This window comes from Vulpes vulpes, chromosome 15 (assembly GCF_048418805.1).
Source record: "Vulpes vulpes isolate BD-2025 chromosome 15, VulVul3, whole genome shotgun sequence".
In the NCBI taxonomy this organism is placed as follows: Eukaryota; Metazoa; Chordata; class Mammalia; order Carnivora; family Canidae; genus Vulpes; species Vulpes vulpes.
Window position 1 is genome coordinate 86,513,210 of NC_132794.1, and position 24,428 is coordinate 86,537,637.

Consider the following 24,428-nt stretch of genomic DNA (forward strand, 5'->3'; position numbering starts at 1 on the left):
CTGGGGCTCTATCCCCAGGGGGGATAGAGGGATCTATCCCCACAGGGGATCTGCCTGTGCAACCTCCACTGACACATGCAGCCGACACACTCTCTCCAAACAACTTCCAGAGAAGAGTCAGTGTGTAAAAGCAGGTGTGAGGGCCACAGGGAGAGCAGAGAAAGAGGGCCAGGACAAGTGAGGGTGCAGACTTTTTAACCATCCACACAGGCTTTTCATAAGAACTTTATTTCTCAAAAAGGGGGAAGAATCCAAAGTATTAAAATAACCCTCTAATTTTTGTTTTGGAGGGAAAGGGTAGGATGACAAAATAATTTATATAAAAATTTCAAGCATAATTGCTGTAGATCCTTCATCTTGGGACTCGCAGCTCCAGGTTCCAACTGCATCCCCAGTAATGCCGAATCTTCTGGGTCCAGAGATGTGCAATTGGAATGTTGCTTTATATTTACTCCACAATAAATATAAAAGGTCCATCTTTCCAGTGGAAAAGATTCAGTTCTCTTTTGCAACTGTTTCTGATGAGAATGCGAAAAAGAAGAGCTGCCTCTCTTCTAAATTCCAAACCTTTCCTCTCTGAAGATGAGTGTGAGCATAGAGAGATAAAATGTGGAAAGACATATTAGGTGTGATGGGGTCTGGTGCCAACCCAGTGTCAGGGGAGACGTTACCTCATTGAGGCGATAAAAAGGTAAAAGCGGCCATGATTTTCCCACTGCCTTTTATGTGGAGAAACTGCACCTGTTTGTTTCCATCATGAAGGGAACTAGACCACGTGAAGCAAAGTCCCTAACTGCAGCAATTAAGCAAAGTCCCCATTCACGGTGATTATTTTCTAACTTAAAAAGAGAAAGGTGAATTGAAATCTGCATATTACCAAGACTAGTAGAGCCAAACAGAAGCATCTAGGTGCACTTCCTAAGAGGCAGACCCTTCCAGGAAGTAGGAGATGAGACCTGGCTCATCCCCTGAGATTCTTAAGACATGCTTAACTGTGAAGACCTCCCGAATCTTTCCCGGCTCTTCTTGGAATGCTTTCAGTTGGTGTTTCTCTGAGGCACAGGGAGGTTCTCGTGAAGGTATTTTAAACTTCCATGCTCTGAGAAATCTGAGACCACATGGTCCTGTCCTCGCAGAAGCCACTTAGTAGTGAGCAGTCCCTCCAGTCCTACTGGTCCCCGCGCGTGGATTCTCGATGTGCTGATGCCCACTTCAGCTCCTGAGAAAAAGCACAGATGAGGATGTGGCTTTTCCCTGCCTCTGCCTCCTGTCCACCCACCAGACCCACATCTCTCCCTTCTCCCTGTCTGACACCCTCTCACCCTGCCCACTCCTGCTCCATTCTCCCCAGATCAGCATGAGTTCCATGGTCCCCATCAACGTGCACCCCAGTTGCTATGAATCACAAGCCCTGCCCCCCCACAATGAAACACAATGTGTGGGATCTCTTGTACACTTTTATCCCAAATGCATTTTTGACAATACTAGCAGTGCTGTTCTAATATCTGCTTAGTGTCTAGACTGTGTATCTAATTTGACCTTTGGGGACACCTGGGTGGCTCAGAGCTTGAGCATCTTGTCTTCCTTTGGCTCAGCATGTGATCCTGGAGTCCCAGGATTGAGTCCTGTATCAGGCTTCCTGCATGGAGCCTGTTTCTCCTCCCTCTGCCTATGTCTCTGCCTCTGTCTCTTGTGAATAAATCTTTTTTTTTTTTAAAATTTGACATTTGGGCATTTTCTGAGGTATACAGCAATGTCTAGTATAAAAGTTTCATCTCAAGACTCCTGGGTGGCTCAGTGGTTGAGCGTTTGCCTTTGGCTTCCCAAGATCTGGGATAGAGTCCCACACTGGGGTCCTTGCGGGGAGCCTGCTTCTCCCTCTGACTATGTCTCTGCCTCTCTGTCTTTCATGAATAAATAAATAAAATTTTTAAGAAGTTTCATCTCAAGTGTTCTCTAAATCCCAGACATGTTCTCAGTATCTCCCAGGATTCTTAGCACATAGGTTCTCCTTAGACAGTTACTGAATACATGCTCATTCTCCTTCCCTCTTGCTCTAAGCTTAGATTCAGGGCATGAGGGGCTTTCCTGGGTCTGACTGGGTATTCTGCATGGTATACAGTGAAGGCAGGGTTCCCTTTTCCAACACAACTTTACTGAGCACATACTGTGTAAGAGGCACCATGCTGGACCCTGGGGAGGCAGTGGTAAATAATTAATGTGAAGGCATATTTTCTTGGAGCCCATCCTTTTGTGGGCAAGGCAGTCGAAGAAGAGTTCAGCAAATAATTTCATGCGGTGATAGGAGTGCAGGGATGGGTGCTGTGACAGACTGCATGGCTAGGGTGGCCACCACACTAGTAGAGTAGTTAGAGGGAGCTCCCTGAGGAAGTGCCTTTCCTCTTAAAGCTGAACGATGACAAGGAGCCGGCCAGTGGAGGTGGCAGGCAGAAAAGCACTACAGGCAAGAGACCAGCAGGGGCAGAGGCCTGAGTGGGAATGAGCTGGGAAGTAGTGGCTGGTAAGGAGAGTGTGACTACCAGATCCTAAATCTGGTTTAATAGCATAGGGACCACTTGACTTTGGGCACATGCCCAAACCATCCCTTGTGCTTCAGTTCATTTGGAAAAATGAGAAAATGAATATTACCCAAAATGAGTATTACCCATCATAGAGAATTAAGTGAGACAACGCATATGGTATACTTAGCACAGTGCTGGGAATATGTAAATGCTCAATAAACATCATCTGCCACTGTTATTAATTCACTGCATAAGAATTTAACTCAACAAGAATTTGAGCAAAAAAAAAACAAAAACAAAAAAGAAACAAACAAGAGTTTGAGCATTTGCTCTGAGCAGGCAACGGAAAGACAATGGAGTAGTCTTTTGCTCTTCCCCCATCCTGGACTTTCACTTGAAAACTGGGCACCATGGGGATCCCTGGGTGGCTCAGTGGTTTAGTGCCTGCCTTTCACCCAGGGCACGATCCTGGAGTCCCAGGATAGAGTCCCACGTTGGGCTCCCGGCATAGAGCCTGCTTCTCTCTCCTCCTGTGTCTCTGCCTCTCTCTCTCTCTCTCTACGTCTATGATCAATCAATCAATCTTAAAAAGAAAAGAAAAGAAAACTGGGCACCTCAACGCTTCAAAGTATACTATTTCTTTTTCAACAACATGGAAGTCAAAAATCAATGCAAGTGATGTGACAATTAAATCAAAATCCCAATATAACACAAACAGGCAACTAATAGTAGAGTCTAATGACTAAGAATAACAGTAAAATTCTCTTTAACAACCTTTAGTAACTTAGTGAGAACTATTCTCTAGGTAGATCTATTCCAAAGTTTAGAGGGATTAAAATGTCTTAAGTGGTTTTAAATAATTCTCAGATGTGTCCTAAATGCCTATTGGTACTCTGTATAATGGTACCTGTGAAAACCAGAGACTGTCTGAAAAATCTCTATACTGGGGAATGGAGATTTTCTTTCTTTTCTTTCTTCTTTTTAAAGATTTTATTTTTAAGTAATCTCTACACCCAACATGGGGCTCAAACCCACAACCCTGAGACCAAGAGTTGTATGTTCCACCTGAGCCAGCCAGGTGCCCTTGAAGATTTTATTTCTAATGATGAAAGGGGAGAAGGGTGTCTTTCTTTCTTGTTTTTTTAAGATTTTATTTATTTATTCACGAGAGACACAGCAAGAGAGGCAGAGACATAGGCAAAGGGAGAAGCAGGCTCCATGCAGGGAGCCCGATGCAGGACTCGATCCCAGGACTCCAGGAGCACACCCTGGGCCAAAGGCAGATGCTCAACCACTGAGCCACCCATACGTCCCTGCTTTTTTTTTTAAAGGGTGTTTTTCTGAAGCTTTTTATTTCAAAGGTGTACTTTAGAAATAAACCTTGCACCTCTGGGGTTCCTGTTTGTTTCTGATGCTAATTTAAGCCCAGCATACGTATTAAAACTTTTTGTTCAGTCCTCAAGGGGAATTCCTCCTCTCAGGCAACCTGGCTGTGTCTCTCTGAAGGAGTGAGTCTGCAAAGAGCAGTGCCCTCAAGGGACCTCGGCATGTACGCCTGTCACAATGTGTGCACATAGACATGTTATGGTCTGCCCACACTGTAGTGGGAGCAACTCAGGCTTTGGACTTAAGTATAAGTTTGAATCTGAGAGACAGCTGGGGGACTTTGGGCAAGATACTTCACTTCCTGAATCTCAAACGTCTATGAAAACGAAAAACAAGTACCTACCTTCTTAATATGCAAAATGCTTAGAGCACAGGACTTCTCCTGGCTCATGGTTGTTCTTAGGATTCTCTCTCATCAAATGCCCTCTCACAATTCTTCCCTTTTATCTTAATCAAGCATGTGACTTCGAAGGACAGGTGTTTCCTCCTTCCTCACCATGCTCCTTGGACCACACAGCAATTCACAATGGAACCCCTTTCTCTCACAACCACAATCCTTACCCAGCCCAAAGCGGTAGCCATCAGAGAAGCGAGTGCTGGCGTTCCAGAACACACAGGCACTATCTACATGCTGGAGAAAGAACTCCGCTGTTTCTTCTGCAGTAAAAAGGGAAGAAACTGAGTTAGGGTGACCCACAGGAAATATCCCTCTTTCCAGTCATGCACTGGTGACTGACCAGGGCTGGGCCCAGGCCCCTGAAGAGCTTCCCCATATATTAAACATGCAAACTTGTAAAACCTTTGATGAGGAAGAAGGCCAACCAGCTTCATCAGTCCCTGTTGTAGAAAGAGTAGGTGCCTGGGAAAGACTGGGTTGGAATCTGGATCTCCCCCTGTACGTAGACCCTTGATGTTGCAATGGCCTGACTATACTATCTCTTTGTAAGGCTCTGGAGCCAGAATGCCTAAGTCTGAATTCAAATTCCATGCCCACTAGCTGGGTGACTACGGACAGGTTTCTGAACCTCTCTGTGCCTGAGCAAAATGGGGACTGACAATATTACCTCACTCAGAGGGTTGTGTGAAGATGAAAGGACTTGACATCCATAGAGTACTCACCCCAGAGTCTAGTACACATAAGTGCTCAATAAATGTTAGCTATTATTATTGGTGGTGTTGTGATTCCCTAATAAACCAACTGCAGGTCCCTTGAGAGGCTGTGCTGGCTGCCTTTTCTGCTGGGCCTCCAGTGCCTGACACCTCAGGTCTCTCTGGATATATATCTGTGCGGTGAATGAATGTGTGTGGAGAGCTGCTTCTGCCCTTAACCTCCTGAGCCTGGGTTTCCTCAGCTGTAAATGGGTTGATTCCAAAACCTGGAGAGACAGTTGTCTGGATTAAATGGTAATCCCTGTGACACAGAGTGAGTCATCTCCAGAGTGTAGCTAATCATCTCTTCCCTGCCTCCTCCCCTGGGGCCGCTGTGACAATACATTGAGGTAGCAGATGCGAGAGAACTCAGCAAACCCGCAAATACAACCAACATCAGGCATTATCATTAGTCTATTCAGACTACGTTTTCCTGCTGCTGGAGGGGCTGAGAGGAGCAGGATCCCATAGGGACCAGGATGGAAAAAACAGGCACCAGATTCCTCAAGCACGTATGCATGTGCACACTGACCGTTCTCCGTGACGATGACATCTGTGTGCGAGCTCCCGTACTTGTGGATGTGGTCGATGGCCTCCTGGACACTGTCCACCACTTCAATGCACAATTCCAGGTCCCCATATTCCGTTCGGAGGGACTTCACTTCAGAGGGGCTGAAGGTCAGATATGAGGCAAACTTGGGGCCTGCATGAATTTTCACCTGGAACAGAGGAAATCGAGGGGTGACAATATAAACATAACAGCATTAAGTCAGCTAGCACTTCTTCCTCTAGGACCAAACATCCAGATGAGCCCAAAGGTAAGGAGCCTGTAGCTGCTATGGCATGGATGATTAAACCAGCCCTGCTTTCCTTTTAGAAGCAGCCCACCACACTCCAGGATGCTCTGCTTTTAAAAATGCTGACTGGCCACTTGCCAGCAATGGGCCCTCAGGAAAACTGAAGCAGTATTTGAGCAGGAAACCTTTGAATGCTAAGGACACTGAAGGCATTTAACAGGCTATCGACATAGCCCTTACTGCTGGTATCTTATTAAAATGAACACCTGACTACAGAAATCCCATCCCCTGCATATGGGACCCAGGCATGGACTCACATGGAAAGAGGGAGAGGGCTCATACTCATTACTACTCCCTTCCCTCCAGAGAAGTCCTACGTGTGCTTCAGAGTTTAAGAGCATTTGGTTGGTAGCCAGGCCCACCTCTAGGCTCAGCTCACCAAAAGACTCTGGTACTAATCCCCTGCTCCTGGCTGGAGGAATTTAAGAATCGGAGGCTGGCCAGTGAGGCCCCCGTCACAAGTCTGATCCCATGTAGGCTTCATTATCTAAGACCTCTCCAGGGCTGCATTCACGCCTTGATGTTTTGGGACCAAGCTCTTGCTTTTGCTCAAGTTACAAGCGGTTGTCTGTCCTGTTCTCAATGTTCCTGAGGCCCTTCTACCTGGGACCCTGCTCCCTCCATGCTTGGGGTCCAACTATATTCCTCAGGGATAGAAAACCCATTCCCAAGCCTTAGCTCTGGACAAGTCACCCTGACATGCAACACAAAGGAGTTGCATGAAGTACACATATTGACTGATTTTGATTTAAGGAATTTTAAGGCAATCTTGAGAATAACTACAGATACCATGGATTTATCTGAAGCAGGATTAGGTGGTTCATTCCTGGCTAAAGGAAAGTCTTCCTCTTGTCTAGTCCAGTCCAGTGTGGTGTTTGGCATACACATGTGCCCAATCACACAAGCCAACAGTGTCAAGGAAGGCCTCAAACATGAATCATCATGTGATTTCACTCCATTTTACTGTGTGGGGTACATTTTCATTTTCAAAATAATCCTTGCAGTTCTCTTTGGGACCGTGACCATTTTTAAGCTGACTGGAGCCTTCCTTTCCAGCGAAAGGATGAAGGGAAGAGACACACACAGGGTCATAGCAACCAAGTCCAGTAGTTGCTTTCTCCAAATGCTATGCTTATTTATATAATTACAAAAGGGTGCCATGACATCAGATATTAAAACTTACATTATGCCAGAAAACTTAAGATTGTCCATTTTTGCCTGGAGAGTATCTTTTTTTTTTTTTTTTTAAAGATTTTATTCATTTATTCATGAGAATAAAGGCATCCCTCTTTTTTATTTTTTGCAGTTATTAATTTAAGCTGGAGCATATATTTGTCTGAAACTTACTGGCACTGGTTTTTATAACCTCAATGAAATGGTAGTTAAGATAATCCAGAGAGAACATTATACAAACTGTTGGCTCCCAAATATTACTGTATTAAGTACATTAATACTGGTAGTTGAAGACACTGATGGAGGGGTAGACACATACAAATTTCTGGTTTGAAAACAGTTCTGGGGATGCCTGGGTGGCTCAGCAGTTGAGCGTCTGTGTTTGGCTCAGGGTGTGATCCCGGGGTTCCAGGATCGAGTCCCACATCAGGCTCCCTGCATGAAGCCTGCTTCTCCCTCTGCCTATGTCTCTCATGAATAAATAAAATCTTAAAAAAAAAAAAAAAAAGAAAGAAAACATTTCTGCACAATCTTTTCAAATCAAATCCAAACAGGAATGTGTTCAGAAATAAACTTTAAACTATGCTGCTTGAATAAAATGATTCCAGAAACATTCAGTGACCTGTCTTATCTTTGACCTCTCTTAGCACTTACCACATTCCACTTTGTAATATAGCTATTTGAGTATGGGTTTCTTCCATCTACTGGACTGTGAGAAGGCAGGAATATGTCTTATTCTCTATGTATTTAGCACAGAACTCTGTACACAGTACATGCTCAAAAATACTGCTTCTAAAATTGCCTTAAATGGTATGGCAGCTGCTCCTAGTCTAATCCCACAGGCTTCTAAATCTCCAAATGGAAGACAGGAAGTGATGTAGGAATCCTGGGACTTGTCATACCTGTTCCACTCTCAGCATGTCAATGATCTGGTCAAATAATGGTGTTCTCAGCAGATCTCGATGGATTAACAGAGTCTCCAAAGCATTACAGGCAGCTGGATATTCACATTTAGAGTCTCGGACTGAAAGAAGGAAGACAAAGAACTGTTTCTAGTAACATGCTCCCAAGCCACAGAGCATCTGATAAATATCTCATCTGCATATGGCAGGGGCCCCATCTGGCTCACCCAGTCTGGTGATTTTATCGACGCTGGCTTCTGAATCCACATACATGTGGCAGATCCCTTCACTGTGGCCCATCACTGGAATTCCCTTAGCAGCCTTCTGGATATCTCTGACCAGCTGGGAAGAGCCACGTGGAATGATCAGATCTATCATTTTGTCTAGGCGACAAAGATCTTCCACTTCTTCTCTGGTATTCACCTGAAGGGGTATGGAATAAAAACAAAAATCACATCTAACTGGGGCATCTGGGTGGCTCAGTGGTTGAACATCTGCCTTTGGCTCAGGTCATGATCCTGGGGTCCTGGGATTAGGTCCTGCTTCGGGATTCCCCATGGGGAGGAGCCTCGCTTCTCCCTCTGCCTATATGTCTGCCTCTTTGTATCTCTCATTAATAAATAAAATCTTTAAAAAAAATGACATCTGACCTCACAAAATACATAGTAGCAGTACCCCTTTTATAGATAAATATCTGTATCTCCGAACAACTAAATCAGGCACTATGACAAATCAGGCACTTCCAAAAACAAGATTAAGCTCCTGGTACCATGGGAATTGAAAAGTCATCTAGCAAATGCTTACCAAATACTATATATTAAATGCTGTGCTCTGCATTACAAAACAGGCAGAACATGGTTCCACCCTAAAAGAGCTCCAAGTCTAGTAGGGAAGACAGGACTAGAAGACAACAGGCTATAACTCAAAGCAGGTAATTTTCAAAATGTCAGGAGAAGGGGATCCCTGGGTGGCAGAGCAGTTTAGCGCCTGCCTTTGGCCCAGGGCGCGATCCTGAGGTCCCGGGATCGCGTCTCATGTTGGGCTCCCGGCATGGAGCCTGCTTCTCCCTCCTCCTGTGTCTCTGCCTCTCTCTCTCTCTGTCTATCATGAGTAAATAAATAAAAAAAAAAAAAAAAAAAAAAAAGTCAGGAGAAGTACCAAGTGCTATCTCTGGAAGTTAGAGGAGATACAGATTATGCCCGGCTCAGAGGATCACAAAGGAAGTACTGTTCTGTGGCTTCTCCAATCATAGCCTTAATGATAGGCTGGGTCTTGCTAGTCATGGTTCTCCACAAGTGCTGCTGACCACCTCTACTCTGGAATGAAGTGCTGGTGTCAGAACACTGAGGTGATGGCTGTTTTCCCTCCTGATTTGTAATTTCACCCATTTGTCAGGTTACTTACAACAGAAATACAAATACATATGTACAATAACATTCATAGCAACTTTATTCTGTGTAGCCCAAACCTGGAGACAGCCCAAAAGCTGGCCAACAGAAGAAAGGATAAACTATAACATTTACATGTAAATGGAACACCATGTGGTCATAAAAAAAAAATGACTGCTGGAGGTAACGAAGTGAATGACCTTCACAGACATAAAGATGAACAAAAAATGCAACACAATTTGTATGGTGTATTTTGTATGATTCCATTTATAATTAAGTTCAAAAACAAGCAAAATAGATTGAATGTGAAAGAAGTAAAGAAGTGGCCACCTGGTAGTGGGGTGGGGCATACTGATCAGGAAAGGCACAGGAGCCACCTGGGATGCTGCAAATGCTCCACAACTGGATATGGCTGGCAGTATGTATATGTGTACACCGATGCATGGAAAAAGTCATAGAGTTGTTCACATAATACTTGTCTACTTTTTTTTTTTTTAAGATTTTATTTATTTATTCATGAGAGACAGAGAGAGAGAGAGAGGCAGAGACACAGGCAGAGGGAGAAGCAGGCTCCATGCAGGGAGCCTGATGTGGGACTTGATCCCGGGTCTGCAGGATCATGCCCTGGACTGAAGGCGGCGCTTAAACCGCTGAGCCACCAGGGCTGCCAATACTTGTCTATTTAATGCATGGATGTTATACAGCAGTAGGAAGAGGGGCTGGGAGGAAACCTGTCTAATTAAGCGAGGATGTGTTAGAGCTGAGATTTGAATCCCTGAAATCTGTGCCCTTCCACCCCCTATGTTGCCATAAGAAAAAAAACCCAATTCTTATCAGTGAGCATGTAAAGCAGCAGGTTTATAGACACTGTCCCAGCAGCCAATAGAATCCTCGAACGTCGGAATAAGTGGGCCTCGGAGAAAGAGAAGGATCTGGAGTCAGCTGAGCTTCAAATCTAAACTTTACCACAGACTGTGTGATTTTAGGTGAGTTACTTTTAGTATTCAGCCTATTTTTTCCCTAATACTAATGGTATATTCCTGCTATGGTTGTTGTGAGGACTAAATGAGGTAACGGATGGAAAGTGCCTTGCCCGCAGCAGGTCTCGGTAAACTGGCTATTACTGTCTAGTTCAGAGACTCCAGTTGTCAATTGAGGAAAGTGAGACGATGGTTAAAATAACAGGCACGATAACAATAATGATAATAACATGACCTCATACTCACATGTTGCATGATGGTTTCATAACATTTGTTTCATCTGACTTGCCCTAAATCACTGTTAGTGAGCAGAACCCTGACCTCATACTCTAGGTGAATGTGCCCTAAGAATGAAGGGCTAACAGGCATTCTTGTACATCACAGCACTAGGACACAGCTGTATGACAGTGGCCTTCCCAAGCCAATAAAGACCCACCTGGGTCAAGGAAGCCTCTGGCATTGTCCAGTGTCAGGAGGTGCACAGGACCTGCTTCTGTTCCCGTCAAGCTTGCCTGTGGAAGTAGCTTGGCTTTAGATGACCTAAGCTTTGCTTCAAACACCCAAACACCTGACGGGACCCCTCTGAGCCTGATTTGGCTCATTCGCAAGGACCTACCAGCTGTATGGCCTCTTTGACTCCGTGGATTGAGAGGGCCTCTTGGGCCAAAAGGTGAAGAATCCGATTGCTGTGTGTGGCCTCCTTCCCTCCTTTGAGTAACAAGCCGTTACCACTCGCAATAGCCAAGGCTGCCACCTGCAGATCAAATGGGAGAGCAGTGAGCCAAAGGGAAAAAGTAGTAAGTTAGCACTCACTGAACACTGAGCACTCCTCCTATGCCAAGGACTGTGCTAATCACTTTATAAGGTCTAATCTGTTTAAGGCTCACGACATTCCAGTGAATTAAATGCTTGTTGTACCCCCTGCTTTACAGGTAAGGACACCAAAGCCCAGAGAAGTTGATGACTCCCCAAAGTCACATAGCTTATAACTGGCAGGGCTAGAGGCCTTGACTCCAGGGCCAAAGCACCCAATCTCAGGAACTAAACTATATGGCTTGCTCAGCACCATTAAGCAAAGTAACCTAAGTGGCCAGCTTCACACCCTCTCCCCACTTTGGCCATGGTTGGGGACAGGCGGCTCAGCTGCCTCTGGCTGAGACTGAGTAGCATCTCCAGCCACTTCCTATTCTGGCCCCGCAACTGTTCTGAGAACTCTAACTGCCTGGTGCTGAGAACCTGGAGAAGACTAGACTTCCTGCCACCCCCTGGACAAGCTGTGGCAGAGACTGCTGGGAAAGAAGCACAAGCAAGGAGCATAGGGTGAACCTAGGAGACTGAAATGCTTTGTGATGAATATTCCCTGACATGACCTAAAACCATGCTGTTTATCAAGGACTCCCAAAACATCAGGGTCTGTCCTCAGGCCCTGGCTGGTGCTAGCACACTGCCCCCTTTGGTCACAAATCTCTTTGCAGAGATAATCCAGTGAAAAGCAGGCCACCCAGGAGGGTTAGTTATCCTCTTACAGCAAAGAGCTAATGACACTGACCTGATCATCCAAGACCTAAAGCTTAACTTTCTGAATGTTTTTGGGATGAATGAAAATTTTCCCATTTTTATAACGTAATAAAAGAAACTTTACTAAAAAACCTTGCCTGAACATGTTAATCTTGATTAGTTCTTTTTTTTTAAAAAATATTTTATTTATTTATTTACTTATTTATTCATGAGAGAGAGAGAGAGAGGCAGAGACACAGGCAGAGAGAGAAGCAGGCTCCATGCAGGGAGCCCGATGTGGGACTCGATCCCAGGACTCCAGGATCATGCCCTGGGCTGGAGGCATGCGCTAAACCGCTAAGCCACCCAGGGATCCCTTGATTAATTCTGAATCCTTTTCTGTTCTTATTGCTCATGGACTCCTTATAAAATGTAAACCTTCTCTACATGAATGTACTAGTACACAGTATTGCATACAAGTTTAAGAATTCATGGATTCTGGGATGCCCGAGTGGCTCAGTGGTTGAGTGTCTGCTTTTGGCTTTCAGGGTGTGATCCTGGGATACCGAGAGTGAGTCCCAGGATGGAGTCCCACCATCAGGCTCCCCGTAGGAAGCCTGCTTCTCCCTCTGCCTATGTCTCTGCCTCTCTGTGTTTCTCATGAATAAATTTAAAAAATCTTAAAAAAAAAAAAAAAGAATTCTTGGAATCTGTGATGCCATCCAGAATTAAGATCCTAGGAGAGGAACCTTAGCTGTAGTTGGCTAAAGAAGAAACCTTTCTCCATGTGAAGTATCAGCTAGTATGGATGAAAGGAAGCAGAGAAATATCATGGACCTATTCCTAAAAGCAGATTAGGGTTCTACCATGACAGGAATAGTAACTTCTATAAGTTTCAGTTTCTTCAACTGTAAAATGTACATATGAATACCTACTTTAGAATCACTGAAAGAATCAGTAACATAATTACTTTAAGAACAACCTGTGGGCGGCCCGGTGGCTCAGTGGTTTAGTGCCTTCAGCCCAAGGTGTGATCCCGGAGACCCTGGATCAAGTCCTGCATCGGGCTCCCTGCATGAAGCCTGCTTCTCCCTTTGCCTGTGTCTCTGCCTCTCTCTCTCTCTCTCTCTCTCATAAATAAATAAAAAAAAATAAAAATAAAAAAAAAAACCTGAAAAATCTCAAAAATTATCTTTGGGAGAGGAAATAACAAGACTTTCTTACTAAAAAAAAAAGAAAACTATCTTTGGGAGACTTATTTCGAGTCCTGAAAACACATTCTTCCCGCACTCCAATGGCAGGCACATACCTGGGGCAGACAGTCAGGGCGGGACTCAAAGATGACTAGCAGGACTCCAATTGGGACAGTCACTTGTTCTAGTTCCAAGTTCTTGGCAATTCGGGTTCGGCGCAAAACACGTCCCACACTATCCTGTGAGGAGGCTGCAATTTGTCGCAGACCGATGGCCAGGCTGTTCAATTTAGATGTGGAGAGGCTTAAGCGTTTCAGCAGAGGAGCTGCGAGTCTCCCTAAAGATGTGTGAAGAACACATGATAAAGGAGCCGCTATGGGTAGATTGCAGCCGCTTTACTGAACACATGGCACTGTGTTAGGAATAGACATGAACTTAGGGACCTTGAGAAGACAATGCCATGCCACTGCTACAGCTTTTCTAGGGGGCTTCTGGCAAAATATTCATCAGGAAAAGGCATGTATACCCATACCCACTGTGCCAGCAATTTCAGTTCCCAGAATTTGTCATTTTGCATTAGCAAACTTGCATGTAATGAGGATAGTTGTCACAGCATTTTTACAATAGAAAAAATCAAATTCAACTTAAAATTTAAACAATGAGCTATAATGCAGTTATTACAAATAATGTATCTATATGTACTGATATAGAAAGCTGAAAAAGGCAAAGTTATGAAAAAGCATGCATGATAAAATCTTATTTATCAAATGTTGCATATATGCATGTGCACAGGGAGATGTCTGGTGATGATTTCTATCTTTCTGCATTATTTTAATTTTTTCTAATGACTAACTTACTTTTATGATCAGAAGCAAGAATCATGTTTTCTTCAGAAATAAAAACTTACATGTAAGTTCATATACAGCATTTTCTTTGAATTTAAATACAACCATTTGCATGGTGTGGTTCTCTCTACATACACACACACACATTCATTCATAACACACATGTATACACACAAAGAAAATAATCTGGAATCATATATCACAAATCATTACTATGGTTACTGTTGGAATGGGATGATGAAAAATTCCTCTTTCTTTTTTATAGTCATATCAACCAAGGTAAAATAATAAGTTTTCTACTTAGGAGGGGAGGAACCAATATTAAGAAAAAAGTTAAATCATTTTATCAACCAATTAAATCAATACTTTACTTTTCCCTGTGCATTAAAATCAAGTTTTGAACAGTGTGTGTTAAATGTTACATTCCAATTTTCCACCTCACAATGCATGCATATTTTCTATATTGCCAAAACTGTTGTAATTACTGCTAAATATTCCACTGATTTGATATAGCTTAATATACTTAACCAGAAGTATGTTATTAAATACTGAGGTTGTTCGCAGGTTTCAGGGTAATAACCCTGCTCCAAGAATTTTTATGTACAGAGCAGTTTTCTCTTCTTGAAATTGTTTTTTGTTTGTTTTTTAAAGGATTTTATTTATTTATTCATAAGAGACACACAGAGAGAGGCAGAAACAAAGGCAGAGGGAGAAGCAAGCTCCATGCAGGGAGCCTGATGTGGGACTCGATCCTGGGACTCTAGGATCACGTGCTGAGCTGAAAGCAGATATTTAACCACTAGGCCACCCAGGCATCCCCTTGAAATAGTGTCTTAGGATACATTTCCTGAAATGGGCTTACCAAGTCAGAGGGGACCACCATGCTCATGTAAACCCAGGACTTTGTTTATAAGCCACTGTGTGTTCTTACAAATTTCCAAATAACTATAACTAGGATCCTAAGTCAGAGGTCTGCCAACAATTAGTTGTGTGACCTTGAGCAAAACCTTTAACCTCAGTGGATCTTAATTCCATTAAAGAACTGGATAAGATTATTATAAAGATTTCTTCCACTTTTGAAAATCTATTTTATGACTTTCCAATACTGCAAAAATTCAAGAGACCAGATGTAACTGTAAAGGAAGCTCCAAAGCAATACTCAAAGTGTTTTAAGAAATCAAAATAATATTGATGAGCCTTGCAAGGTTTCTTTGAAGGGAACACCACTAATCTGGCTGTTTAATTCAGGGTACATTTATTCAAGAGAAAGAACTCTAAACCCAATAAAATCACCCTCCCACTTTTTAGGGTGGAAATTTAAAAAATTATGAAGAGAAAGACCGAGGGCTGACCTGACTCTGCCTAGTTAGCTGCCTGCAGTGTGAGTTCGGCCACGTCACTCACCCAACTATCTGTACCTCAGAGGCATTTGTGGATGGCATCTGCTGTCAGCCCTGGGCCGACTGCACACTGATTAACTATAAGAGAAACTACCTTTCATCACAGGCCCCAAAAACTACTTACACAGCTATTTTATATGCACAGTCCATATGGGTTTGAATCCTGGATCTGTAACTAGCCATATGGTTTTAGGCATATGACAATTTGTTTGTGCTTCAGTTTCCTCCTCTATAAAATAGGGATAATAAATAGCAGCTAACTCAAAGATACCATGTTGTAAAGATAAAATGAAATTTTGTCTGTAAAACCTTTAGCATGACAACTGGCAACATAGAAAGGCCTCAGTAAGTGTCAGCTGCTATTTGGGGAATGTCCAAAATGATGGGGTGCTCAATCTTTTCTTTTTTTGTCCTGAAACTGCCATAGTATCCATGGCTCATGACTTGTAGCTACAGAAAAAGACCTATGGAGGGCTGTACTAGAGTATTTGGGAAAGGAGCTGGAGATGGTATGTGTAATTTGAAAAAGCCCAATGAATACTGGCAAGCAACTCTTAATAAAAATGAGTATATGATTTCTTCTATAACAATCTTGTCTTTAGGCACACTTTGATACCAGAATTATTAGTAAAACAAAGAACAAAAACCAGAACAAAATCCTTCACAACAGACTCCAAATCACTTGGTCTCTCTACCTTCTGCCTCTTCCATGTCTTTTTTGTTGGCTAACAGGATCTCATCACGTTGGTCTGTCAACAGATCAGCCAGATGATAGATAATCTCTGCTCTCTAGGAAGAAAGGTAAGACGTTAAACAAGTAAACACATTAATCCAAGAAGAATGCACAGCATACTTTTAAATCTACTCCTCTGAATGAGTCAGGTCTTGCTCCTAAATCCAATGTCACTACTGACTGAAATCTCCTTACTTCCTGTCATTCTCCACCACCTAGGCTCTCATTTTTCCCTCTTCTCTCACTACTAATCTCCCCAATGAATGACAATATCTGTCCCCAAGAAGGGGGCAAGCATATTGAATCAGCATGATATATCCATCTCTGTATATTCAATATCGCTATATAGTTTACTTCCCAGGTAGGTTTTCTTTTACACAATTATTTATTAAGTGAATTCAGCTGAAGGAAGAACACCCAGTCCTGGATGCTTGAAGAGATCCCAATCCTTACTTACCTACCTAGATTAAGAAGTGTGGTAAATCTGTATGATTAATGAAGGAGCAAAGGAAGTGGTTTAAGAGATAAGCTAAGTTCTTCCCTTGCTTTCCTTTCTCTACTTGTAGTTATTTTATTTTATTATTTTTTTTAATAGTTTTTTTTAATTTATTTATTTATTTATTTATTTATTTATTTATTTATTTATTTATTTATTTATTTATTTATTTATTTATTTATTTATTTATTTATTTATTTATTTATTTATTTATTTATTTATTTATTTATTTATTTATTTATTTATTTATTTATTTATTTATTTATTTATTTATTTATTTATTTATTTATTTATTTATTTATTTATTTATTTATTTATTTATTTATTTATTTATTTATGATAGTCACACAAAGAGAGAGAGAGAGGCAGAGACACAGGCAGAGGGAGAAGCAGGCTCCATGCACCAGGAGCCCGACGTGGGATTCGATCCCGGGTCTCCAGGATCGCGCACTGGGCCAAAGGCAGGCGCTAAACCGCTGCGCCACCCAGGGATCCCTACTTGTAGTTATTTTAAATTCTCTTCTTTCTCAGGCCAAAATACTTCCTAGAAAAAACCTAAATACACCACTCTCAAATCCATCCTTTACAACACAAGCCTTGAGAAGCCAATCCCCAGCTTCCACCTGACTGCCTTGCATTTTTGGACTCCTCGTGTCTGCCACTTCACTATGGGCAGGACTCTTATCTGAGAGCAGGCTCTTGAGTTTGCATCTAATGGGTACGTTAGGTGATTCAGTTAAGCAGTTTTCCTATATTTCCATGCCTGATATATAACAGGATTAGTGAACCTCTTGGGCCTCATCATTTTCATGATGTTTTTGATCAAAACAACATAGTGATGAAAAGCTACCTTAGCCTCAGGCTACAAAGACAAAAGGGAAAATAAAATTTGGAGAAAGAAAAAAGGCAGAATAACTAGAACAACTCTGTGGGGACACGAGGAATGAAGGAGGAGTCACCCTTGATTCACAGCATGACTCACTCTGAAAAATCAACAAAATTATGTTAGGATTACTACCTGTTCAGGTTCCAAAGTGGCCAACATCCTTCCTCCTGATCGAGCCATTTCTCCCTGTTGCTCAACAGTAGGACCTATAAGAATATTTGCAAATATCAGATCATGGACAGCTACCTCAGCATGTACAAAGAACAGATGCTCAGTGTCTTGGTGTGCCTGTTTCCCACAGGTCACTCAGACCAATAAAATGGCAAAAGAATATACAAGACAACTCAGGCATAAATAAAACAAACTTGTCTGTATTTCTTTTTTTTTTTTTAAGTGTTTTTATTTATTTATTCATGAGACACACAAAGAGAGAAGCAAAGACACAGGCAGAGGGAGAAGCAGGTTCCACGCAGGGAGCCTGATATGGGACTTTATCCTGGGATCACGCCCTGAGTCCAAGGCAAATGCTCAACCACTGAGCCACCCAGGTGTCCCACTCATCTATATTTCTAAAGTAGACAATACAATTTACATCTTGTAGAGTTCTTTCAATTCCACTTTGGCTTATATTCTCTAACATGTTTGCATTTCTGAATGTAGATTATAGGGCAATTCTATCTTTGTGAATAATTGAGCGTACATACCATGTCTTATGCATCTTTGCATCTCTGGGCATCCAGCATGGGTCTAAGCAAATGTTTCTTAAGAAAATGGGATCCCTGGGTGGCGCAGCGGTTTAGCGCCTGACTTTGGCCCAGGGCGCGATCCTGAAGACCCGGGATCGAATCCCACGTCGGGCTCCCGGTGCATGGAGCCTGCTTCTTCCTCTGCCTATGTCTCTGCCTCTCTCTCTCTCTCTGACTATCATAAATAAATAAAAATTAAAAAAAAAAAAGAAAATGGATGCTTGGGCAGCTTGGGTGGCTCAGCAGTTTAGCACCGCCTTCAGCCCAGGATGTGATCCTGGAGACCCAGGATCGAGTTCCACGTCGGGCTCCCTGCATGGAGCCTGCTTCTCCCTCTGCCTGTGTCTCTGCCTCTCTCTCTCTCTCTCTCTCTCATGAACAAATAAAATCTTAAAAAAAAAAAAAAAATGGATGCTTATATTCTTTAACTTATTGGTTTCTGAGAAAACAGGGGGCCTAGTTGGGCAGGTTAGCTAAATTTTACAAAAGCAAAGCAAATTCCAATTTTCCAAAGAATGTTTAAGACAATTCCATAATTCATAACATCAACACCCTGATTTTGTGACCTCTATTCCTAGAGGAGAACTCAGTCTATAGTCTCATCTAGCCATGGTATGGCTATGAAGAATTACTTACCTGCAGGCTTTACTTCAGAAAAGAAGGTGCCAACTTTCTTCCCCTCCACGATGTCTGTGATGACATGCCCAGACACCTTTGGGTGGGTTCCGTTGGCAATAACCACGGAAGTGCCACCTTGCAAAGCCCAGAGGGCTGCTTTCACCTAATAGGAGAGGTTAGATCCCAACATGAGATTCAGATCTTTGTAGGTCTCGTCATCCTTTAAACTTGCAAAAAGAGAATACAATGTGGTATTGAACAACTGAAGGAATGTTTTTCTTTCTTTCTTTTTTTTTTAAAGATTTTATTTATTTATTCATAGAGATGCAGAGAGAGAGAGGCAGAGACACAGGCAGAGGGAGAAGCAGGCTCCATGCAGAGAGCCTGACATGGGACTTGATCCAGGGTCTCCAGATCACGCCCTGGGCTGCAGGCGGCGCTAAACCGCTGCGCCACCGGGGCTGCCCTGAAGGAATGTTTCGAATAGCTCGGAAGCTCTGAAAACAGCCTGTGCACTCTCTCCAGCCCAACTTCAGCACATGCTACCTAATGATAAGCCAATCTGCCCTCTATGCTCTGTTCCAAGACTCTCTAGTTCTGGAACTCATAAGTTCTACATCTGACCTACTTGCCTCAACTTAGTGTCCAGCTTGGTGTTTGACCAGAGTCTGATCCTGAGTTCTTTTAGCTTTTGTCTATCTCTTTTGTAGGTTTCTGCCATTGCCACATATGATTCCCTATCTTAAGGGTATTGCTTCTTAGAATAACTTAAGGGAGAGAAGAATTTCTGAAAGACTTCATAAGGCATATTTGAGCTGGGATGCCTGGCTGCCTCAGTCATTGAACTATGAGACTCTTAATCTCAGGGTTGAGAGTTTGAATCCCATGTTGGGCATACAGATTACTTAATTTTTTTTTTAAATCTATAAAAAAAAAGGAAAGAAATATTTGAGTGATAACATTAGAGGACTTATGAATTATGAAAAATATATAGACCTTGCCCTTGACAAGTTTACACATGAATGCACTATGTAACATTAGTAAAGAGAATACATACATAGACATGACTAAACATTGTTATACAATACACATTAAACCCACATTTAGATGCGTGCATATTTAAGTATGTATGTGCTTAGTATTGTAATCATTAGCCCCCAAACACTCACAGAAGTAAAAGGGTAAGGGTAAAATACTGTTTGGAATTAGATCTGTTACAGACAGTAAGAGCATCACACCCTTACCTTGGCTTCCATACCACCCATTCCTACTCTTGACTTGGTTCCAAAGGTCACAGACTGCTGATCTCCCGGATAAAATATATCAATAAGCTTTGCATCATCTGACCCCGGAGGACTGTCAAAGAGACCTAAAAAGTAGACAAGACTCAGTAACACTGCTTTAATGGAAGTGAGTGTCCCCTAAGACAGACCCCCCTGGGAACTTGCCAACCACTCTGTACGTGAGTGATCCAGATGAATTGTGTCCTATCAGCTCTAACCAGAAAAGGGATTTAGGGATCTATATAGTCTACCCATGCTGAAAAGCAGCAACAGGACGACTCTCCTTAAATACTTTTATAACCTGGCTTTTTTTTTTTTAAGATTTTATTTATTTATTCATGAGAGACACACACAGAGAGAGGCAGAGACACAAGCAGAGGGAGAAGCAGGCTCCATGCAAGGAGACCAATGCAGCACTCGATCCCGGATCCCGGGATCATGCCCTGAGCCAAAGGCAGACGCTCAACTGCTGAGCCATCCAGGCGTCCCTATAACCTGGCTTAATGAACGAATGCTTGCCAGCATCATGGTACGACCATATCCTTGGCACAAAACTTACCAGTCCTGTCCACTGTCTACCGGTAAGCTGTCCTCACCTCTGCCACTGGTACTTATGATGCTGAATTAAGGAAGTAACTGAAAAGGATGACTGGACACTGCAGAAATCGAGCAGCAGCTATACACTATATATACTGTATACTATAATGTGACTATCTCTGAGTGGGATAAAATGGGAGATGGGTTTTATTAACACTCACAGCATCCTTTGAAACAGCCACTGACCATACTCCCCATGTTAAGGGTAAGCTGCTGTGAAGGTTAGGTTGTGTCAGCAGAAGAGTGCGGACTCTTGGCATTCAGTCCAGATTTATCATCACAAAGCCTATGCCCCTTTTATAACTGAATAGAATAACATAAAATACGAGTTACATGAAACATTATATACATACAACCCATGATTTAAAATCTTCACAATTTCACTTGTAAAAGACAAGTTGGAAACTTGGAGAGAAAAATCATAGGCCTGTGAAAATGGAATCACATCAAGGCCTAAGTGGGATGTATACAGGGAGGAACTGCCCAGGGCTGGGGACTGGCTCAAGGACATTTGGTATGTGTGCTGCCGAAGCAAGCGTGCGTCTTAAGGACATTTGGGCAGTGATGTTTTTGGTTTAAGTTACTGCTTTTCCTATGTGATAATACAGCCCTCTCTGCTTCATTATTCTAAATCTCTAACACAAGCCTGCTAAACATGTCCTTGCTGGGAAAAAGGAATCAGAGGAGTGATGAAACCGGTGTGTGGTATGGAATGAAGCAGTGCTAACCATGGGCAGCAATTACAGGGAGAGGAAAAACCATTTCTCACAACCTCTGTCCCTCGCATCCCCGTACTCCATGGCTCCTGGATTCAGGGCTGGCGTCTTCTCAGTAGGCACTATGCTATGAAATCACAGGCTTCAATTCTGAGGCTGTTCTGGTTTTATATAGAAATAGCACAGGCAATGTTGCAAAATTCCAGGCCAAACCTCCTCCAGAGACGTTTGACGAGTACCTAGCACTGATATGCTGCCTACCCCTCTTTTCCCCTTATAGCAGCTTCTCAAAACCAATGATATTTAAAATTCTAATATTGTGCTAAAAATCAACATTCAGTGGATAATCAGGGTTAATATAGCACAAGTCTGATTTTTGTACATCTATATACATCTGTAAACGAATATTCATAGCAGCGTTAGTTGTAATAGCTCAAATGTCTATCAATTGCTGAATGCGCAAATAAAAGGGGTATATCTAGAGTAGAATATTATTCGGCAATAACAAGAAAAGTACTGATACATGCTATCACCCTGATGGCCAATTCTGATGTTCAAGGCTGCATTAAAAACGTTTACTAGAGTCTAGTTCAAATTGGGCTTTATGGGATCCCTGGGTGGCGCAGCGGTTTGGCGCCTGCCTTTGGCCCAGGGCGCGATCCTGGAGACCCGGGATCGAATCCCACATCGGGCTCCCGGTGCATGGAGCCTGCTTCTCCCTCCGTCTGTGTCTCTGCCTCTCTCTCTCTCTGTGACTATCATAAATAAATAATAAAAAAAAATTTAAAAAAAAAAAAACAAATTGGGCTTTATATATTGATCTCTCATGTCTTGGGTGTCTTGGGTGTGGGCTGAGGAATTAACAGGTTTTTCTAATCTCCTGGGAATGTAAGGGGGTACTCTGGGATCCTGTAGGGTTAGCCAATTTTAGACGCAGCTACCACATTCCTTATGGGTCAAAATGTAAAATGGGAATAGCTTAAGAAAGTGAGAAGAGTAAATGGAGAATCAAACTGGAGTTAAGAGGGACCCCTCTATGAGGAAGGGAAAAGCAGGGAAAAATAGATTAACATATAAGACCATGGAGGCTACATAGCCTGGACTTCTGCACTGGCTCCAATTTAGTATCATCTGTCTCATGATTTACATTAAAAACTGAAAGTGATCAAAACCACAACGAAATAGCACTTCACACCCACTCAGATGGCTACAATCAAAAAGGCAGATTGTAAGAGGTAAGTATTGGCAAGGATGTGGAGAAACTAGAACCTTCATATAGAGCTGGCAGGAATGCAAAACGATGCAGCTGTTTTGGAACCAGTCTGGCACTTCTTCAAAAGGCTAACCAGGGGATCCCTGGGTGGCTCAGTGGTTTACCGCCTGCCTTTGGGGCAGGGCGCGATCCTGGAGTCCCGGGATCGAGTCCCATGTCAGGCTCCCAGCATGGAGCCTGCTTCTCCCTCCTATGTCTCTGCCTCTCTCTCTCTATGTCTATCATAAATAAATAAAATAAAATTTTAAAACAAAAACAAAAAAAAACCCAAAAAACAAACAAACAAAACCCCAAAACGCTAACCATACACAGAATTACTAAATGATCTAGTAATTCTGTGCCTAGGTAATCACGTTCGCACAAAAATTTGGACATGAATGTTCACAGTAGCATGTCTGTCCACTAATGAATGGGTAAATACAATGTGGTACCATGTACACAATGGAGTAGTATTTGGCAATAAAAAGAAAAGGAGTACTGACAGATGCTGTCGTCGATCAATGAACCTTGAAAACATTATGCTAAATGAAACACCCCAGTCACAAAGGATCACATATTGTGTGACCTCACTTCTACAGAATGTCCGTAACAGGTAAAGCCAAAGAAAGAGAAAGTAGATGAGATGTTGCCTAGGGCTGGAGAGTTGGAGGAAATGAGGAGTGACCGCTAAGGGGTACGGGGTTTCTTACTGGGATGATAAAAATTTTTCTAAAACTGTTGTTAGGGAGCGCCTGGGTGGCTCACTCAGTTAAGTGTCTACCATTGGTTTGGGTTGTGGTCCTGGGTTCCTGGGATTGAGCCCCACATTGAGCTCTGCATTGGACTCCCTGCCCCATGAAGAGCCTGCTTCTCCCTGTCCCTCTGCCTGCTGCTTCCTCTGCTTGATCTGTCAAATAAATAAAGAAAATCTTTAAAAATAAAAAAATAAAACTGTTGTCAGGGTTGAACTGTACGAATATACTAAAAATCAATGAATTAAATTTTAAGTCTTAAATAGGTGAGCTGTGAAATACATCTATATGAAGCTGCCTTTTTTTTTTTAAAAGATTTTATTTATTTATTTATTCATGAGAGGCACAGAGAGAGAGAGAGAGAGAGAGAGAGAGAGAAAGAGAGAGAGAGGCAGAGACACAGGCAGAGGGAGAAGCAGGCTCCATGCGGGGAGCCCAATGTGGGACTCGATCCCGGGTCTCCAGGATCATGCCCTGGGCCAAAGGCAGATGCTAAACCACTGAGCCACCCAGGGATCCCCAATAACACTGTTCTAAAAAAACAAAACAAAACAAAACCTGAAGTTCCTGGAAATGACAACATTTCAGCATTCACACTGTATCTCCTAGATTCCCTTACCTTCTTTAGAGCCATAAAAACCCTTTGTCAGGCCATAGGACTCAGAAAATAATGGTCCACAGTAAAACAAAAATAAAAAAACAGAAGGACTCTAACAAAGAGGGGAATTCATGTGCTCACATGTTTAGTATTTAAAACAAAGGCTGAATAAAAGGAAAGGACATTACTTTGTACCTTCTACATCTGAAAGAACAATCAGGAGGTCAGTTTTCATTTCCACAGCCAGACGTGCAGCCAGGCTATCATTATCTTTAACACTAATAACCTGGAATGCAGGTAAAAAGTCAAAAAGTGAGTGAAAACCATACAGTTCAAGAAGACATTCACAGAAGCACTCTGCTCGTTTTGGCAGGCAAAATTAATTTTCAAGTGTGTAGATAACAGCTCTCATAGGCCCCTTCTGTCTGTAAAACACTGTGTCTACTGGCCACCCCATTT

At 42.6% G+C, this 24,428-nt stretch overlaps 1 protein-coding gene across 6 annotated transcripts in view; it reads right to left on the minus strand.

Moving 5' to 3' along the window:
• Positions 1-209: 209 nt before the first annotated feature.
• The window catches only part of ALDH18A1 (aldehyde dehydrogenase 18 family member A1), a 44,454-nt gene continuing 20,235 nt past the window's right edge, over positions 210-24,428 (minus strand). For all 6 annotated transcript variants that reach the window (XM_025991143.2, XM_072739630.1, XM_025991146.2 and 3 more), the window contains exons 7-18: positions 24,165-24,255; positions 20,016-20,140; positions 18,790-18,934; positions 17,540-17,613; positions 15,988-16,081; positions 13,164-13,384; positions 10,974-11,111; positions 8,217-8,412; positions 7,990-8,111; positions 5,590-5,776; positions 4,470-4,565; positions 210-1,219 (exon numbers count right to left, since the gene is read on the minus strand). In XM_025991143.2, coding sequence (XP_025846928.2) covers positions 1,038-1,219; positions 4,470-4,565; positions 5,590-5,776; positions 7,990-8,111; positions 8,217-8,412; positions 10,974-11,111; positions 13,164-13,384; positions 15,988-16,081; positions 17,540-17,613; positions 18,790-18,934; positions 20,016-20,140; positions 24,165-24,255 — 1,671 coding nt within the window. In that variant the 3' untranslated portion in view covers positions 210-1,037. The remainder of the gene's footprint in view (positions 1,220-4,469; positions 4,566-5,589; positions 5,777-7,989; positions 8,112-8,216; positions 8,413-10,973; positions 11,112-13,163; positions 13,385-15,987; positions 16,082-17,539; positions 17,614-18,789; positions 18,935-20,015; positions 20,141-24,164; positions 24,256-24,428) is intronic.